The sequence below is a fragment of the Lampris incognitus genome, chromosome 9 (genome assembly GCF_029633865.1).
Source record: "Lampris incognitus isolate fLamInc1 chromosome 9, fLamInc1.hap2, whole genome shotgun sequence".
In the NCBI taxonomy this organism is placed as follows: Eukaryota; Metazoa; Chordata; class Actinopteri; order Lampriformes; family Lampridae; genus Lampris; species Lampris incognitus.
In genome coordinates, this window is record NC_079219.1 from 34,497,479 (window position 1) to 34,518,083 (window position 20,605).

General features: G+C 44.1%; 1 protein-coding gene and 1 long non-coding RNA gene across 2 annotated transcripts in view; both read right to left on the minus strand.

Moving 5' to 3' along the window:
- ice1 (KIAA0947-like (H. sapiens)) overlaps window positions 1-6,122 on the minus strand; it is a 37,247-nt gene extending 31,125 nt beyond the window's left edge. The window contains exons 1-9 of the mRNA XM_056286982.1: window positions 6,036-6,122; window positions 5,727-5,785; window positions 4,652-4,715; window positions 3,891-3,967; window positions 3,770-3,807; window positions 3,553-3,635; window positions 3,126-3,202; window positions 2,843-2,880; window positions 2,584-2,666 (exon numbers count right to left, since the gene is read on the minus strand). Coding sequence (XP_056142957.1) covers window positions 2,584-2,666; window positions 2,843-2,880; window positions 3,126-3,202; window positions 3,553-3,635; window positions 3,770-3,807; window positions 3,891-3,967; window positions 4,652-4,715; window positions 5,727-5,785; window positions 6,036-6,122 — 606 coding nt within the window. The remainder of the gene's footprint in view (window positions 1-2,583; window positions 2,667-2,842; window positions 2,881-3,125; window positions 3,203-3,552; window positions 3,636-3,769; window positions 3,808-3,890; window positions 3,968-4,651; window positions 4,716-5,726; window positions 5,786-6,035) is intronic.
- On the minus strand, window positions 1,885-2,648 carry LOC130118431 (uncharacterized). Its single transcript, XR_008810760.1, has 3 exons — window positions 2,584-2,648; window positions 2,259-2,295; window positions 1,885-1,932 (listed from the first exon to the last, which is right to left on the minus strand). It is a non-coding gene; the product is annotated as an uncharacterized LOC130118431 (long non-coding RNA).
- Window positions 6,123-20,605: the final 14,483 nt, after the last annotated feature.

Below are 20,605 nucleotides of genomic sequence, written 5' to 3' on the forward strand. Positions count from 1 at the left end.
TAAATAACTACAAGCCCGTTGCCCTAATGTCTGTGGTCATGAAATCCTTCGAGAGACTGGTGTTGGCCCACCTAAAGGAAATCACAGGCCCCTTGCTCAAACCCCTGCAGTTTGCCTACCAAGCAAACAGGTCAGTGGAGTAATGCAGTCAACATGGAATTGCACTACATCTTCCAACACCTCGACTCCCAAGAGACACACGCAAGGGGCCATGTTTGTGGACTTCAGCTCAATGTTAAACACCATCATCCCAGATATCCTCCACTCCAAACTCACCCAGCTCAGTGTAACATCCCCCATTTGCTAGTGGATTAAAAACTTCCTGACAGACAAGAAGCAGCTGGTGAGGCTTGGGGGGGGGGGTCACATCCAGCACCTGGACAATCAGTACTGGCACCCCCTAGGGATGTGCTCTCCCCTCTACACAACTGACTGCACCTCAGGAGACCAGTCTGTTAAACTCCTGAAGTTTGCAGACAACACAACCACCACTGTCCTTATCCGGGATGGTAACAAGTCTGTATAAAGACGGGAGGTTGAACAGCTGGCCCCCTGGTGTGGACAGAACAACCTGGAGCTGAACATACTCAAAACTGTGGAGATGACAGTGGACTTCAGATGGAGCCCCCCAACACTGCCCCCCTCACCATACTCAACAGCACAGCATCTGCGGTGAAAACCTACAGATTTCTGGGTTCCACGATCTCTCAGGACCTAAGGTGGGCATCCAACATAGACACAATCATCAAAAAGGCAGAGGATGTACTTTCTCCACCAGCTTTGGAAGTTCAACCTCCCTCAGGAACTGCTGGTTCAGTTCTACACTGTAATAATCCAGTCTGTCCTCTGCACATCCATCACTGTCTGGTTTGGACTGGCCACCAAACAGGACAGGGACAGACTACAATGGACAGTTAAGTCTGCAGAGAACATCATTGGTGCCAACCTGCCCTCCATTCAGGACTTATACATCTACAGACTCAGGAAATGGGCAGGTAAAATCACTACAGACCCATCACACTCTAGTCACAACCTGTTCCAACTCGTCCCCTCTGGTAGGCGCTACAGATCACTGTACACCAAAACAAACAGATATTAAAAGTTTCTTTCAGCGAGCTGTCATTCAAATGAATGCTTAACATTGTCAAATAAATCTAACCATTTTGTATATACTGTATTGTACATTGTATCTACACTGGTACACACTGTCATGTCAATTTACCTCAGACATGTATATAAGTAACCTACAAACATTTATTTCAGCATCTCTAATATATTCTCTGCGTCATTGCACTTTATTGCCTCTCATTTCACCTGTATATAGTCCATCCTTGTGTATATATCTGAAGACTGTTGTGCTGTCATGTTGTTATTCTATATTAAGTGCACAGAGATCCACAAAACTGGAGTCAAATTCCATGTATGTGCAAACCTACATGGCCAATAAACTTGATTATTTGCATGGCTTTGTAAAAAAAAGAAAGAAAGAAAATCCTTGTTCTCAAAATTCATGGCAGAGAAGTGAAGGATGTAAGTGAAACAACAGTAAATTTAACTTTACCCCATTTGCTAACCTGAACTGAATGAACCAATAAAAACACTGCGTCCATTATCAAATACTTAAGTAAATCTCACTAACAATGCCTTACCAGAGTAGAACGGAATGTCTGCATTTGCTGAATGTGGTGTCTGAGGTTCCACACATTCCCACAAATTCTCCAGCAGCCTCCGGATCTTTTCTGTTGATTATACACAAACATTTTACATGAAAATTCGAATAATATTGCTGTTTGCTGGATAAATGCTGTGGATGCAGTATAGCTATTCCAGTTAACAGAGTATACAACACCGAAGAATAATCAAAGTGATGCATACCCTTGTCCACTTTAGGCTCCTCAGGTGGACTTGCTTGAGTTGATGCACTCCTGAATTCTGTCCAAAATAAGTTATTAAGACTTGGTTTGTAATTTAATAAGTGAGAAGTGAGAATTAAATTATGCTGCTGGGGAAAAAGATTTGAATCTCCAATTTCAGTGATTGTCATGTTTATATTTTAACTTGAAGTTTTGTTGGTTCATTGTTTAGGGCAAAATTTAATGACCATTAAAACCCACTTTGAAAAAACATGGTAGAATAATAAATGAAGGTTTCGTTGGCAAATTGGGGATCATGAAAATGTTCACGAAAAAGACCTTGTTCAAGAGACAAGATTTTGATTCAACTTCAACAAAAATGAAATTACTTAATACTCTCCTTACCTTTATTTCTCTCTCTCTCAAATCTCACCAGTCTCATCTGAAATCAAAATGAGGTTTAAAATCAAAAAATGTAAAGGGCCCCTGTCATATTTTCAACTCTGGTTTGCCACATCACTTCAAATATACACACTGAGCTTTTGTCTATGAGATCTCCATTAGGAATACCCAACAATCTCAACAAACCATTTTCGGGTTAGTCGAGCTGCCCATATGTAAAGTCAGATTCAAATGTAAGATAAGGGTTTAGAAGCAAAATAAAATGAAAATCTAACAATATGAATTAAATAGCAGAATCACAAAAAGGACACAGAGGTCATCGTGTTACCTGAAGGTCATACATGTGCTTTTCTAGTAGAATCTTCTCTTTTGTCAGCTGAGATATATGATGACTCTGCTTGCGATCTGATACTGAAAAGGCAGAAATAAAGAAAAGTTGCTATATCAATGAGGTTCTGACAGATAAGGAAACAACATCTCCAAAAAAAAAAAAAAAAACAACAAAACAAAAAAAAAATATATAAATGCATATTGTCAAGATATGTTCTTTAGTTTTTATCTTGCAAATTTAAATATCCCATACCAACCTTCAAGCAGTGAAAGCTGATTTTCAAGTTTGCTCCTTCTGTTGAGTCAGAAACATTGCACACATTAACTTATACAGGCATGTGGTTTCCTCGCACACACAAAAAGAGATTAACAGTGGAACAAACACAGGCATAATTCAGAAAGCAATCACTGATTTGCTAAAACACCAGATGTCTGACTTATGAAAAGACATGTCCAGTAATTCTCCAAGAGAAACAGATACAAACAGTGTGCGGAAAGAAAATAAACTGAATCGTAAAGGCTGTGTATTATAATGCATACATGGCTGCTGTCTTCACATTCTCTTGTCTCATTTTTTCAATTTGTTCTGCCTTCGCCTGAGATGTCTTCAAAGATTCCTAAGAAAGGTAAAACAAGAAAACAGGTTACAAAAACTACGTAGTTTACTCAGCTACATCTGTGCAGAACAGGAGCACTGTCCAGTTATATAACCTTGTCATACAGATAAGTGGGAAAAAAAATCTATGACACCAAAGGAAAACCCATTTCTGATCCCTGCTCTCACTCTACTCGTCCCCGTTATAATGATAAAGACCATAACATTACACTTTTTTTAATGTTCCACAGTTATAGAACATCTTCCAAAGTTGCCAGAAATCGGTGTAGATGAGTTTAGAAAACTAACTAAATTAACACGCTCAACTGACTGAAGTCTGCTGGATGGGAAAAGGTGATTGTGGTTGCTCACCAGTGTTTTTAGCATGTCGTCTTCAAGTGAGACCTTCTCCCTCTTCAGCTGTGCATTCTCACGGTTCTGCTTTTCTGTCATTTCTACACATTTAACAGGGTTTAGTGGAGAGTCCGTGGCGTAATAACAGTAATTGTCTTTTGTGGTTGAAATGCAGTCACTATAGTAGTTCATTAACTCTAAAAATTAAAATGTGTATAGATGATGTCCCAAATACCTTCCATAACCTTTAACCGGTCCTGGAGTTTTTTATTCCTGGGGACAAAGATTACAGTGAAAAAAACACAGTGTAATATAAACATCTTACAATCTCAAGAAGAGCTGGTGTCATCTCTTACTGTGCAACTGTCTCATTGTTCTCCCCCTTCAGTCTCTCCAGCTCTTTGGACATCTCTCCACATGCCTCTAAAGACTTCTAGAAAAAAAAAAGCGAAAAAAAAAACAACACAGGGTTGTGGTCAGAACAATGTTTCAAAAGCAAGAAATATAAGGTTGAAAATGCAGGAAAACTATTATATATGGGTGGCAGTTTTGTGTGGAATTCATGTTTAAAGTTTAGTAGTGTGCCATGCACAAGAACTATGATTGGGACCAATACAGCACAAGAAAAATCACATGGACATGTTATCACAGATTAGAGATTACTACTACAATTAAAAAACAAAACCTTTTGAAAAAAGTTTCCTGTAGGACATACTTTATGTTCTTCCAGTTCTGCTTGCACAGATTTATAATCTGCATGCTGCTTCTCCAGAGAAACCAGTTTGGACTGTAGTTCTTCAAGTTGTCCTTTCAGCCCGATTGTTTCACTGTATAAAACAAGTTAAATACATGAATGTGGGCTGCCATTTTTATCAACAATTAAAAATACTACAACACATGAATGATAATATCGGGGCCCAGAGTCTTAACTTTCAGAATAGTCTTTGTCATTCTTCGGATATAGGTTATGTGGAGGGAAAATAATACTTCCTCAAACCTTTGTGATGTTTGAAGCTGTAATAAACTGTTAAGGAAGAAAATTGCAGATGATTCCCCCAAACAAACAAATAATGAAATTGGTCATTTGACATTCAGTTAGAAAAAAACAAAAATGTGCAGAAAGTTGACATTTTTCAAAAAGGATATCATCACACTTCTCCTGGTATTCACTCAGCAAGTGACTGATGTGGTGGTGAGAAGAACATGTCGTTATGAGTATGACTATGCTAAATCATTGAAATGACCCACTTATGCGCGTGCGCCCACACACACACAGGTTTTCATCAAATGACAAACATTCAGATCACCCGATTTAATTGTGGCTAATCTATGAGCGAACTAACACTTAACACTTTTTTTAAATAAACAAGGTGATTTATCATAATTTTGGAAACCTGAAAGCCAACAACATAAAAGGGCTGCCAGGCATAACTTTTGATCATTTAAAGGATAATGAGAGTCGGGTCCAAGTCGAGTCATCTTATTTGTATTCCAACTCTTTATCTGCCTTGAGTGTAAAGCTCACACTGCCACTAATTAATAGTGCACAGTCCAGGCTCCTAACAAAAAGTAGGTGGCCAGATCAAATTACTCCCATTTTAATTATCAAACAGTGGCTGCTAAAAATTTGATTTACTTTTAACGAAGGATAGCATGACCTCCATTTAAATGATAGATTTAAACTCTTTGCATGGACAAGTAGTCTTGACCAATTGATGCATCCTTATGGACTGTTACAAAGAACAAATTAATAACAATCAGATCGAGCATGTGTGATCAGGGCCAATAAAATGCAATGAAGAAAGACGATACAAATAATGTTTCTACAGAGATATGACTAAAATGTCATTTAAAAAATTCGCATTCAAGTGACAGCTTCCTGGTGATAACATTAAAAATCTGAAATTGCCTGTTAGTTTTCCTCAGGAATCAAGAGCCAGGGATGCAAGTCTCCTCTTTGCATAGCTGATTAGGAAATTTGTTGTATTCAATTGATCTAGCCAACTAAAAGCACCTTTAAGAAAATAGTATACAAAATAAAGACATTCTTCTTACATCAAGAAAGGATCTCCTGAAAACCAACTAAGAACCGGAAGTTGTGAACCTTACAAAGCTAACTTTATTGGCGTTACTGTTGTTAACGTAATGTTACGTATGTTAGCATAGGTTAACGGCAATGGAACATTACTTACTCAGAGTCAACAATCTTCTGTTTCAGTGTCAGAAAGGAAGCCACATACTCATTTAAACTCTGTAATATAGGGCAGGGGAAACAAATCAGTCGGAAAATTCAGGTTGTTTCGAGCTGGCTGTCAATAATAAACAAAACAAAGCTGTGATCGCTCGGAGAACGCTTTCTTAGCACGTCAAACAACTTGTAAAATATAAATTAAGGGTTAATGACGTGGTCGCTGTACTCAAACAGGTGAATTAAAGCCTGAGATCAATGAACAACATATTTAAACTCTCTTAGAAGTCAGTGAGAGAAACCGTGAACTCACATCGTGCAAAAGGGAACAATTCGGACAAGTTCCAACGGTCACGTCCGCCGCAATCCGAACGGTTTTGGAGAAACTTTGCCCCGGCATCACGGTAACAACTCCCCCACAATCCCCCAACTTATAAAACATTTGTTTGACAAACGAAATAGTGGAGGACTGGTTCATAACAACTCATTTTAGCGTCTCCCACGTTGAAAAAGGACCCACGTTAGGACCCTACAAGGTGCCCATGTAAATACCGGAAGATAGGTTCTAAGACTACTGTGCAATTTTCCTCAAAAATTGGATTTTTTTTATTTATATTTTATTCATATAGATGTAAAACTTTATGTTTTTGTATCATCAAAATTTTTTTGTTCAATTCATGCCATTGAAAAAAAATCGGGCCGTTGTCGAATAGGTCATAGCAGATGGACTGTGACGTTGGGCCGGAAGGGGGCAGGGTTTGACTTTCCCTGCAACTTTCTGCGTGTTGGGAATATTACCTGCAAAGTGAAAGATGGCATTAATTTTACCATTTGCTAAACCAGGAAAAAATATACAGCAAATGCTGAAAATTACAGACCAAAAGCACTAACCGCCCACTTGTGTAAATGGACGGACAAATTATTGTTTACAGATTATATTCTCTAGAAAAAAGAGGGTTGTTCAAAAGTATACCAGAATTGCTTTAAGAAAGGCAGAGCCATAGCAGATGCTCTATGCTCTTAATTCCCTCAGGCGCTCCAGGCACTGTTCTATGTGTGGCCAGTAGGGGGAGCCGCTGACTTATAGTGGTGCCACACGGTTAGTGTTACGGCACAAGTAGTGCTCTGCTGTTAGTTGCACGGCTACGGCAGGTAGTACAGGCAGTGAGGTCATTCTGTGTGCGTCCGTGACGAATGAATATGAATGAATAAGCTTATCTTTTCAGTTGTTGATGCTAAGTTGACCATTGTCATTCTTGTTATCGACATGATTAGAGGTTAATTTCATGATGTGTGTTCAGCAAGTTAATGTTTCTGCTGTGGTGACCCACATCTATATAACGAGAGACATTCACCTAAGAGGACGGTGTACCTTTAAGGGAAGAGGTGAGGGGTCAGATAATGCACTTCCGCTTCCGGTTCAGAGTTCAGTGTCGTTGTCAAATGTATGACATGCTAAGTTGGAGCTAGTAAACTACCTCGACTACGTCTACTCTCACGTCTCCTGTCTCGTTGTTTTCTAACTCCACATTGGTGACCCCGACGTGATCGAACTACTAATACGAGTATGTCTGACAACGAAGACGCCGGGAATAATGCTGCCGCGGTACCCGCTCCCGACGCCGGTGCTAAGAACATGGTTATTGCTAACGCTAGCATTTACGCCGCTATTGTGAAGCTACCCGACTTTTGGCAGCATAATCCACGGCCGTGGTTTCAACATGTGGAAGCCCAGTTCCAGCTGAGAGGGATAACGCAGGATGCAACGCACTACTTCCACGTAGTGGCGGCGTTAGACGCATCGACAACGGCGCGAGCAATGACACTGTTGGAAGCTCCGCCAGCTGCTGGCAAGTACGATGCTATAAAAACATTAAGAAGTCTAAGGACGAGCTGGACTGGTCTTCGGGGATGGACGAGGCTTTTGTGGCCGCCAAGACCGCGCTGGCCAACGCTGCGCTGCTAGCTCACCCGTCGCCTGCCGCCCCCATAGCCCTTACAACGGATGCCTCCGACTACGCCGTGGGGGGCCGTGTGTGAGCAGTGGGTGGGGGGGGGGGCTGGCAGCCGTTGGCGTTCTTCAGTAAACAACTCCGTGAGAGCGAGCGCAAATACAGCACCTTTGATAGGAAACTACTGGGTCTCTTCCTCGCAACCAGACACTTTAGGTTCCTATTGGAGGGCCGACAGTTCACCGCTTTCGTGGACCACAAACCGCTGACGTTCTGTATGGCCAAAACCTCAGAACCGTGGTCTGGGCGTCAGCAGCGCCATCTCGCGGCGGTTTCCGAGTTTACCACGGACATACAACACGTGTCGGGCAAGGATAACTTCGTCGCCGACTGCCTTTCACGGGCAGTTGTTAACGCCGTTCACTTGGGACTCGACTACGCCGCTATGGCAGCGGACCAAGCCAAGGACGCGACCGTTAAAGTCTACCGGTCGACCCCTACGGCGCTACGGCTGGAGGACGTGACGTTCGACGCGGCCAACACCACCCTCCTCTGTGACATCTCCCGGTCAACCGCGCCCCCTGGTGCCTACTTCCTGGCGGCGCCGAGTTTTCGACACCGTCCACGGCCTTTCCCACCCGGGAGTGAAGGCCTCGACCAAGCTGGTGAGCGTCAAGTTCGTTTGGCCTGGGCTCCGTAAGGATGTTAGAGCCTGGGCCGGCTCGTGTGTGGCGTGCCAACGCGCCAAGGTGCACCGCCATACCAAGGCCCCTTTGGCGCCGTTTGTGGTTCCAGAGAGGCGGTTTGACCAAGTCAATGTTGACCTGGTAGGTCCCCTGCCCCCCTCCCGTGGTTATACGTTCATCCTCACTATTGTGGACAGGGCCACCAGGTGGCCAGAGGCTATTCCCTTGTCCTCCACGACGGCAGCAGAGGTAGCACGGGCGTTCATCGGCTGCTGGGTGGCCCGTTTCGGCACGCCTGGTGACATCACGAGCGACCGGGGCTCCCAGTTTACCTCGGAGCTCTGGACGGCGGTCGCTGAGCACCTGGGGGTGAAGATCCACCGCACTACGGCGTACAACCCGCTGAGCAACGGACTTTGTGAGCGGTTCCATCGGGACATGAAAGCCGCTCTGCGGGCTGCGACTGGATGGACCGGCTCCCGTGGGTCATGCTCGGCCTGCGTTCGGCCCCGAAGGAAGACCTCCAGACCTCCTCCGCTGAGCTGGTGTATGGCCAGCCCCTGCGGGTTCCGGGGGAGTTTCTTCCGGATGCTACGGCTCCCTGGTCGGCCGCCTCTCACCTCAGTGCGTCCCGGAGCGCTGCCGGTGCCGTCGCTCCCGTTCCGATGTCTCAACACTGCCTCCCCCGGTCCTACGTCCCCAAGGATCTGCCATCAGCGAGGTACGTCTTCATTATGCACGACAGCCATCGGTCCCCGCTGCAGCCCCCATACGACGGGCCCTTCCGCGTCCTGGAGGCGGGGGATAAGAACTTTGTGGTGGACATGGGGGGCAGGCCGGAGCGGGTCGCTATAGACCGTCTCAAGCCCGCTCACTTGGACATTGGGGAGCCAATGCAATTGGCCCTACCCCCGCGGCGGGGGCGCCCTCCTAGGTCGGCCCCGGCACCTGCCTCTGTTCCTGCTTCGGCCCCGCCTATGGCCCGGGTTTCGGCCCCATATGTTTCCCCTCCTGTGAAGCGCAGCCGTTATGGCCGCAGGGTCCGCCCCCCGACTTGTCACCTGTTTTCCCCGTGACTTTGCACTATGTCATTGACTGTTCTGTTGTAGAGTCTATTTTTATGTTCATGACTTGCACTTTTGCTGTTTTGCATTGTTTTGTGTAGGTGAATTCTGGGGGGGCCTGTGTGGTGACCCACATATATATAACGAGAGACATTCACCTAAGATGACGGTGTACCTTTAAGGGAAGAGGCGAGGGGTCAGATAATGCACTTCCGCTTCCGGTTCAGAGTTCAGTGTCGTTGTCGAATGTATGACATGCTAAGTTGGAGCTAGTAAACTACCTCGACTACGTCTACTCTCACGTCTCCTGTCTCGTTGTTTTCTAACTCCACACTGCCCTTAATAATGGCTCGTTAAACTAGCATGCTAGCTGGAAACGTAGTTAGGTGGAAGAGGTGGAGTGCAGCTAGCATGTGACTGATGTTTCATGTATATTGAAGTTCTGTTTTTAAAAGAAAGAGATTGTGGTTATCTTCAAGCCTTATTTATATTGTCAGATCTATTAATGTGCTAATGGAGTACATTAAGAAATTATTTAGTTATAAGAGCATATGCCTGTGTGGAAATCATGCATGGCTATTCTATTTGTATTGTCAGATGTCACACACATCTGTATACTTTGTACCTCTCTCCAATTGCCTAGGCCCTAGATAAAGTTTGCAATGTAGTGGACTCTGGACATAATTCACGATAATCGGTTGTGCGTTAGGTAGGCACGGTCGCTTTAAGAGAGTGTTTCCGGGTTGACAGGGTGGAGCTAAGACAATGGTTGTTGGAGCAGCGCCATGTTGTTCTCGCTGTTGGTACAATTTTTTTTTTTTTAAAACAAATGACAGACGCGTTCATGTGTAGTCAGTGAGAGAAATTGGCCGTCTCTAATTTCCTGCAATTTCTACACTGGTGACCCCGACGTTTGTCTGCTGGACGTTTCCTGAGACAACTCTTTCTGAACATGACTAATGCCGTTTCTCTTAAGCTGCCGGAGTTCTGGGAGTCGTCAGCCTCGCCTTGGTTCGCTCAGACTGAAGCGCAGTTTGCATTGCGGGAAATCACCGCGGACACCACATAATGTCTGCTCTCGGGAGTTCAACAGCAACCAGAGTGGTGAGCCTCCTCAAAAATCCTCCGCAGCAGGATAAATACGAGACACTCCAGGCTCACTTGTTGAAAACTTTTTAACTTTCTGACGCTGAGCAGGCCAGTCGGCTTTTCTCTCTACAAGGCGTGACAGTAAGCCGTCTGAATTTATTGACAGGATGCTGGCTGACCTGAGCAAAAGCCCGACTTTCTCTTCATCCAACTGTTTCCGCGACAGCTGCTTTCTCGGGTACGGGCTGCTTTAGCCAACACCGCCATCACAAACTGCGTGCTCTGGCCGAGGAGGCTGATCAAGTCTTCCTGGCTGGTCAACAGCACTGAGCGTCCGCAGTTTTTTCCTGCCCAGACATTTTCACCACTTCCTGGAGACACAACAGTCGCCGCCGCAGCAGCAGCTCCTCAACGGCGGCAGGGCTACGGCCTGTGTTTTTACCAGGCAAAGTTTGGGCCCAAGGCCAAGCGGTGCCGATCTCCATGCAGTTTCAGCGCGGCGGGAAACGCCCAGGCCAGCACTTAGTACTGGCCATGTGCGTCGGCCGAACTGGCAGGCTGCTCTTCATCAAAGACTCCATTTCTGGACAGCGGTTCCTGTGCGACACGGGCGCGCAGAGTAGCATCCTGCCCTCATCGAGAATAGATATCCTGTCCTGCTGATATGCCTCCCCCACTAACCGCTAACGGCAACCCCATCCGCACTTATGGCACTAGGTACGTGGAGCTCTGTTTCGGAGGACAGCGGTTCGGTTAGGACTTTTTCCACGGCAAAAGCGGCCATCCCCCTCCTCGGCGCGGATTTCCTATGCCTCTATGGGCTACTGGTGGATGTTAAAAACCGCCGCTTGATCGACGCTGTCACTTTCTTCTCGTATGGGTGTACTCTCAGCGGAGTGGACTCCATCAGACTGTCTAGCATGCTCTCCGCTGCAGACTATTTTCTCCAGCTTCTCACCGAGTTCCCGATCCTCACGCAGCCCACCTTCTCGTCTTCCACCGCCAAGCACGGAGTGGAGCACCACATCGACACCACTGGCCCACCAGTCTTTGCTCGGGCTCGGCGCCTCGACCCCGCCAAGCTCACCGCCGCCAGGGAGGAGTTTGAGAATATGGAGCATTTTGGCATCATTCGCCGCTCCAACAGCCCGTGGGCTTCACCGCTCAACATCGTCCCGAAATCGCACCCGTGCGGTGATTACCACCGACTCAACAATATAACGACACCGGACCGCTACCCAGTCCCACACATGCAGGATTTCATCAAGTCATCTTTTCCAAAGTGGACCTCGTCCGTGGATACCATCAGGTGCCCGTCCACCTGCTGGATGTCCCCGAAACGGCAGTGATCACCCCATTTGGACTGTTTGAGTTCCTGCGCATGCCGTTCGGTCCCAAGAACGCCGCGCAGACATTCCAGTGCCTCGTGGATTCGGTGCTACGGGACTTGCCTTTCGTTTTCGTCTGTGACTATAAAGGCCATCATTGTAATGAGAGACCAGTTCGTCTGGGGTGGATGGATAAATTGTCTTTCCTGGGAAGGTTATCAATTCCACTAGTAAGAGCTGATAAATCAATATTCTTAATGTTATGAAATGAGGTGGAGCATAACAAATTTGTTTTGGATACTGTTAACATCGCAAGACACTAACTTGTGGTCGGAAATGGGCAAATCAGATACATTGCAATTAAGAGGAGTTACACCAGAGCAGCAAATCAGATCAAGTGTGTGTCCTTTGGAATACGTAGGAAAATCAATATATTGCTGTAATCCAAAACTGTCCAGGCATGATGTAAAATCCCTTGTGAGAGTATTGTGGACGTTGTCCATGTGTATATTAAAATCACCCAGCAATATTACATGAGGGGACAATGAACTTAAGAAGGTTAGAAAAACAGAATGTTCATTTAAGAAACCGTCGTTGGGCTTCGGTGGTCGATAAACAGTGGTTAGTATAGTAGCATTTGGCCCATTGATTTGTAGGGCAATGGACTCGAATGAAAAATACACAGGCACAGCTTTGGAAGACAATTTCCACTTTTCACTGTAAAGTATTAGAGTTAGTATGAGGGTTGGTTAAAAGACCGCTGCCTTTGGACCTGAGAGTTCTTATACCAAAAATGGGTATTTCTGTTTTGTTCAATTGTAAAAAGTTCTCTGACATCCATAAATTAATATCATCAATACATTGAGTTAAGGAATGTATGGGATCTACGTCATTAGGGGATAGGGATATGTACAGTTGTGAATCATCTGCATAATTATGGTAATTTATTTTTGTGTTTCTGTATAACATGTGCAAGTGGGAGCATATAGAGATTAAATAGTAATGGTCCAAGAATCGAACCTTGGGGTACCCCGCACATAAAACCCGCTTTATCTGAGGTAAAGTCTGCAATGGACACAAATAATTGCCTCTCTTGTAGGTGGGTTCTACGCCAGTTCAGAACCGGGCCAGATAGGCCAGCACATTTTTCTAATCTCTCTAGTAAAATATCATGGTCAACAGTGTCGAAGGTGGCACTGAGATCCAGGCGCACAAGAAGAGATAATTTATAAGAGTCTGTGTTCATATGCACATCGTTCACAACTTGATAAGTGCTGTTTCTGTGCTATGGTGAGATCAAAAACCTGATTGATAAATGGCTAGAATGTTGTTTGATGTGACATAGTTATTAAGCTGAGAATAAACAGTTTTTTTCGAGTATTTTGCTGAGGAATGGTAAATTGGTGATGGGCCTATAGTTAGCAATAAATGTCACATCAAAGTTGCTTTTCTTCAAAAATGTTTAATGGCAGCTGTTTTAAGTGATGCAGGAAATACTATACCTGACTGAAGAGAGCAGTTAATGATGTCTAAAACCTCAGGGGCTAAGCAATTAAAACAGTTTTAAAAAAATATAGTAGGGAGATGATCCAAGCAGCAGGTGGAGGACCTGAGCTGCCTAACAATATTGTCTAGTTTTTTAAGGTCGAGAAGGTCAAAGTGAGACATGGCCAGTGAGATTTCTGGAGAACTGGAGGATAGGGTCATTTCTAGATCTTGAGGCACTAATGTTCTGTCTAATGGCAATAATTTTGTTATTGAAGAATGTAGTGAATTGCTCACTTTTTTTTTTCAGTGGGCAGCATCTCTGATGGGGTTGGAGATGGTGGATTGATAAGTCAATCAACAGCAGAGAAGAGCACTTTATTATTGTTAATATTTTCAGTAATGATTTTAGAGAAGAAATACTGCCTGGCCTGTTTAATCTCTTTGTTGTAGTTATTCAGCCAATCCTTGTAGATTTCATGGTGAACCTGAGGTTTAGTCTTTCTCCACTGTGGTTCTGCCTGGCGACACTCTCTCTTAAACTGCCTAACAACCACTCCATTTCTCCAAGAAGCTTTAATAATACATTCTATTTAGACCGCACTTTTCAAAACGCTCAATTAGGCTTTTTTATCACATTGTAGTTCGCAGACGTTGGTTTGCATCCATGATTTGATTTCAGTGAGGCAGTTGGTCAGACTGGAGTAAATTGAAGAGGTGATGCATTAAGTGGAGATTTAGAGCTGGACGTCATCTGTGTAACAGTGGAAGTGGAGACCATGACCATGTATGATGTTACCAAGAGGGAGCATGTAAAGGATTAACAGGAGAGGACCAAGCACCGAAACCTGGCGGATGCCTTGGGACAGAGGAGCCAGACAGAATATATCTTTCTGCAAACTCAAGATTCAAGATTCTTTATTTGTTACGTCTCATTATACAAGTACAAGAGAGTAAAATTCTTGTGTTTCGGCTCCTCAATGCTGCAGCAACAATAGTAATAAATAACAACAAAACAGAACAAAATTTGATTAGACCTCTGATATATAGTTACGTCACACTATAACTTTGTAGCAGATATTGTGTATGTGCCCTCGATATTTTTAATAAAGGCGAAACGTGGAGAGTCTCAACGGGTGCATTTATTGCTTCAAACATCACACACGTACATTCTTGTCGAGCACCGTGAAAACTAAAGAATAGAATGACAGTCACAACACAATTAGATTAACTACTTCATAGCTTCACAAAATAATATATATTTAGAGGAATGTACAATAAAAGAAAACACATGAGCAATAGTAGGCTATACTTAACGTAAAACATGACGTACCTCGCTCCGCTTATCAAAGGGCTAGGAAAATCTTAGAACGCCATCTTGAGACACGTCTTGAAACAGCTAGCAACTTGCCAGAAACTCTGCAACTTGCTCTTCATCTCTAACAGTCTTCTGGTCACAAACGTTTTAAACTGCTTATCAATGTTTCGAATCAATTGTTGTTCAGTAATCATAAACATTTAGGCTAATTCTCGAGTTATGCAGTGAACACTACGATCCTTTTCATATTGTGATCTCACATGCATACACCTTCGCCTGCTTTATCGCTGAGCCAACGTGAACTTCCGCTAGTCGGACAGCAAGGAAAACATTCTTCAAAATAAAAGTCCCCATACATAGGTATAGCTATCTCAAATTAAAAGTAGGTAAAACGACATTAGGGCTGTGGTCACTTACACTCCCACCAATCATGTTATGATGAGTGAAAATACAGATGAACCATATTAAATGGAGTATACATTATTCCATATAGGCTAATCATTTTAAGTTTCACAGCTATAGTATACTAGATAGCTAAAGAATAAGCATGTCTGAGTGGTTGAGGTGTCACTCCACTAATCACTCACTCTCTAGGAGAATGGGCTTTTCTATGATCGTAGGTTTAGATGGATGATCTTGTTTTCCTACTCACACCTTTACACAGCATACTAAACAATCACTCTCTCCCGTGGTTTCAACCATGCGTACTAGATGCCACTGGTTTCTAGGAAGAGTGTCTTCCTTAAAGATGACTAAGTCATTAACTTTAAGGTTGCGTCAGGGGATGTGCCACTGGTTGGAATCTATATTTTCTCTTATCAGTTGCACACGATTTGCAACAAAGACATGAATTCTTCATGCTTCATTGTTGATATACGCCAGGACAACCTGAGAGTCTGTCCAGAAGAACTCTTTGTCAATCTGCATTTCAATTTCATTTTTCAGCATAACACTTAATCTTGTGGAGACCACGGCTGCTGAAAGTTCCAGTCTTGGGATGCTTGTGAGCTTTGTCGGTGAAACTCTTGTTTTGGCCATCACAAGACAGCAGTGGACTTCACCCCTTTAATTTTTGAATCTGAGATAGGAACATGTCCCATATCCCACATTACTAGCATTCGATAAGTGGTGCAGTTCTGTATTGACAGTTCTGCCAAAGTCTTGTGGGCGGTAGCGTCTCGGTATTGAGACTTCCTTCAGCTTCTGAAGACCATTCTTCCATTCCTCCCACCATGGGTTTAAGTCCTCAGGAAGTGGATCATCCCATCCGATACCTCCACGGCACAGCTCCTGAGGGATGCACTTTCTGCTTAGGTTGAATGGAGTGAAATACCCCAGTGGATCGTACAAGGAAGCGATGACTGACAAGATACCATGGCGTGTTGAGGGCTTATCCGGTAAGTCGACATTGAAGCTGAAGGTGTCATGTTCTAATGACCACTGGATACCGAGTGCACGTTCTGCTGGTGTAGCATTCAGGCCAAGATTGAGTGGTTCGGTTGTTACTGCTCTTTCTGATGGGCCCACGGAGTTCAGGACTTCTCTTTCATTCGATTTGAATTTGTGAAGGCATAAACCTCCTCTTTTGCACAACTCTTGTGCCTCAATGACCAGCTTCTTGGCCTCTTGTATTGAGGGGACGCTGGTTAGACCATCATCCACGTAGAAGTTCTTCTTAATAAAGGCTGATGCTGTTGGATAGTTCAATTTGTGTTGTCGAGCTAGGTACTTCAGGCCAAAGTTGGCACATCCGGGGGACGAAGCAGCGCCGAAAAGGTGGACAGCCATCTGATACTCTTGTGGTTCTCCTTCTAAATCTCTGGTCTCCCACCAGAGGAACCTTAGGCAGTTCCGTAATTCAGGAGAGACAGAGAATTTGTGGAACATCTTGATGTCACAGATCACAGCTACAGCTTCTTTCCTGAAGCGACAGAACACTTCTAAGAGGGAGTTGATCAGGTCAGGGCCTGTCAGCAGCATGTCATTTAAGGAGACACCGTGGAACTTCGCTGAACAATCAAACACAACCCTTATCTTTTCTGGCTTCTTGTGGTGGTACACCCCATGGTGGGGTATGTACCACACAGTCTGCCCTTCAGGTGTTTTAGGGGCTGGCTCCGCATCACCTTTGATCATCATGTCCTCCATGAAGGTTGTGTACTGGTCACGATACCGTTTGTTGGTCTTCAACCTTTTCTTTAAGTATTGCAGTCGGACTGTAGCCAGCCATTTGTTGGTTGGTAGTGAAGGTGGACTGTTGCTCTTGAAAGGGAGAGGCATTTCATAGTGTCCGTCTTCCCTCTGACTGATGTTGTTGCTAAGAAGCTGTACAAAGCGGACGTCATGTTGGGATACATACTTGTCCTTGTCTTCGTATCTCCTTTCATTGAAGTCTGATTCCAAGATCTTAAGTACATCAGTGGTAGATGGAGCTGGTATTTCCCTCACTGCAACGCGACACACAAAACTCTGGTTTCCCTGTCGATCCAAATGTGGGTTGGATGAGCCGACTATACTCCATCCGAGTTCAGTTCTTTGCGCAAAGGGATCGTTATCACTTCCTGTGATGACCTCAAGGGGGGCTAATGCCAACAGACAGTCACTTCCGATTAACAATCCCACTTCACAAACTTGTAGTGGAGGTAGCTTGTTCGCTAGATGTTTGAGATGAGGCCATTGCAGCGCAGTCTTCTTAGTTGGAATGTAGGACTTGTCTGCTGGAATGAAGTTGCAGGTGTAGGCTTGGCGTAGTTGGATCTGTTTTTCAGAGTGTAGCCCTCTAACTTGTAGACCACGGACACTTTTGCTTGCTATGACTGTGTCAACAGCCGTCATTGTGCTAAGTTTCAGTTGTACTGGTTGAGTGTCTACTTTTAGCTCTTCAAGTAGATCTTCCAAGATAAACGTTGAGTCACTCTGTGTGTCGAGTAGAGCATAAGTAAGAACTTCTCTCTGTGGCTCTTCTGTTGATGACCTGAGAACTGGGACAATGCTTGAAGTGGCAGAGGCGCGTTGCATCACTGTGTTCGACGTGACCGTGTGAATTTCCTGGCTTGCATTGGCTGTGGAAGTGGAATGTTTCTCTAATAATTCCACAGGCCTTAAATCTCTCTCTTCATGCAAGCAGGTAAGGCGACGTCGGTTGCATGTGCCACAGGTATGTCGTCTTTTGCAGTCTTTGCTGCTGTGTCCCTTTGTCAGATATCCGAAGCAGAGGTGATTTTCATTAATGAAAGCCTTCTTGTCTTGCATAGTTTTTGTTGCAAAGGTGGGGCACTTGGCAACACCGTGCATTTCATCTTCGCAGATGGAGCAAAGTAGTTTTGGCTTGGAATTTGATGATTCTTGATTCTCTGAGTTGGACTTGTTCTTATGAGCACTAGTGTTGAGTGCTCTAGCTCTCTTAGGCACTCTCATCCGTGGGCTTGTTATTCATTAGGAATGGAGAGGCAATGGGGTTACAGGCTATGCGGGCTTCTGTCTGAATAAACTCTGTGAAACATGAGAAGCTTGGGTAATCTCCAGATGCGTCCAATTCTTTCACAACAACTCGGCTCCATCTACGCACGATCCACTCTGGTAATTTTTTAAGCATCTTGTGATTTTCTTCGCAATCATTTAGAATGGACAATCCTCTAACATGGGGCATTGCCTCACTGCAGCCTTGCAGGAAGTCTGCAAACTCTCGAAGCGCAAGAGGATCGTTTGCACTAACCTTGGGCCATTTCATTAGCTTGTCTCAAAAGGCTTTCTATACAACGAAGGGGTTTCCATACCTCTCTTGTAGGACTTTCAAAGCCCCTTGATATGCATCTTCTGAGTTTCTATAGAAGAATCCCTCTACAGCATTAAGAGCATCTCCAGCAAGGTAGTTTTTCAGATAAAACTTCTTCTCGCTAGCTGGTAGAGGCTGCCGGTCTATCAGAGCCATGAAGGACATTTTCCAGTCTATGGACTTTAAGGGTTCGCCAGTGAATGTTGTTGGCTCTGGAGCAAGCAGATGATTCATACTTAGCGAGCTTATGATTGCTTGGGTTAGACTACCTTTCTCCTGAGTTACTGGTATTTCAGGGTTTACACGGATTTTCGATTCAGTATTTCGAGGAACAGAGAGCATTTTGTTATCAATCTCTTCATCACCGTGCTTAGAATCATCTTCAAAACTGATGTATGCTCTTACTCGTGCCACTGCTACTCTAACTTCTTTCTCAGCTTGTAGCAGCTGTAGCTTTGTCTTTTCTTCTTGCATCTCTGTCTCTAGTTTATGAAGTCTTACTTGCTGAGTATGGATTTCATGCATGGACCTAGCTGGTTCTTGTTTAGCTGCAAGTTCTGCTTCTGCATCAGCTCGCTTGCTGGGGGCCTTGGAGATGGCATTTGAGCGGTTGCTGGAGGCCTTGGAGGTGGCATTTGAGCGGTTGCTGGAGGCCTTGGAGGTGGCATTTGAGTGGTTGTCTGATTTCTGTGATAACCCTGAGATTACGGTTTCTGTATTTGTGCCTCCAAAGACAGACGTATACTCATCCTTATTTAGCACCATCCTAACTCTTTCCTTCTCAAGATGGACATTGAAGGCCTCATCAACGGTATCTAGCCATTTACTTACAATGTCACATATCTCTGCAGTTATTGCAAGACAGGCATCTATTTTCTGAACAATATCTGGAGTAGCAGTGCTGTTGCGTTGGATGGGCTCATGAAGTTGGCTTATTACTTTGTGCCTGGCTTTGTAAGGGATTGAGAAATCGCCTTCATTAAAGTTTAGAATAAACCCGCCCCCTATTTTTTAGATTAAATACAATGTGGGTTTACACCACCAAGTCAGTAGGTGGCGCTGCAACGCTTCTGGGGATCAGTACGAAAGAGAGCAATGCTTCCTTAAGCCAGACCGGAAATAAACTGGCGCAAGCTTGAGTGACAACGTATTTTCATCATGCCTCTTTTTGATTCACAGGTACTGCAAAAATATATTATAAACTCCCCAATTTAGTCTTAGACAAAAGATATAGTCAAGACAGTATTCCGTAGTGTTTTAGTGCAAATGGTGATAAGAATGTTATGTTTTGGGTTGATACTTAATTGTCTCGACTTGCTGAGGGTAACAAACGCCATGCTAGCTAGTAGCCTAGGCTAGCCCAATAAAGTGGTATCGTGTCATAGCAGATTGTAAACATCTCATAGTGTTTTGGTGATACATGGAGATGTGGGTTTATGTTGTAAGAAAAGTGTTAATGTTACTATTTTCCGAGGAGCTATTCTGTGTTAACTTGTTCAGATAATTGTTCAGTTATCGCCATTTCATGCCTGTTGCTGGTACTGCGTCTTAGGAAGTGTGTGCATGCGTGAGACCACGCATAGTGTATTAAAGCCTGTGTATGGGACAGGCATGAAAACGGGTCAGGGGTGAAAAAGGTGAGAAGGATATGACCCTCTAGGGGAGTCTGGGGGCATGCTCCCCTGGAAGAAAATTTTGAACATTTTATATTTAAATGCATCAATCTGGTGCACTTTGAGAGAAAAATCAAGCATAATTACAAGACAGTATGTATATGTTCATACTATACTATACTATAAGAAACGAGACTGACAACTTCTCTCATGAAATGCGCAAGAGCGCAGCTTTAATATAGGGTAATAGTGGCAAAACAAGATAGGAATACTAACAACATGTGTATGGGTGTAGTTTATATCTTTTTGGCAGAGAATGCACCGTGCAAATCCTTGTTTATTGATCTTCCGGAAGACATCTGACAGATGGAATGAGAGCTCTTGTTCTTTCACTCTTATATTCCCTTCTAGTTTAAGCCACGACCAATTCCAGCTGCATTTGACGCCTGCATCCACTTGTTTTACAAGAAGAGCATGTTTCTCTCCTAACACACTCATTCTGGAAAAACAATGTTAACGTTAGTAGGGTTGACTTCTAGCTTAATTGATAAGTGGTGGTTGTTCACACTTGGA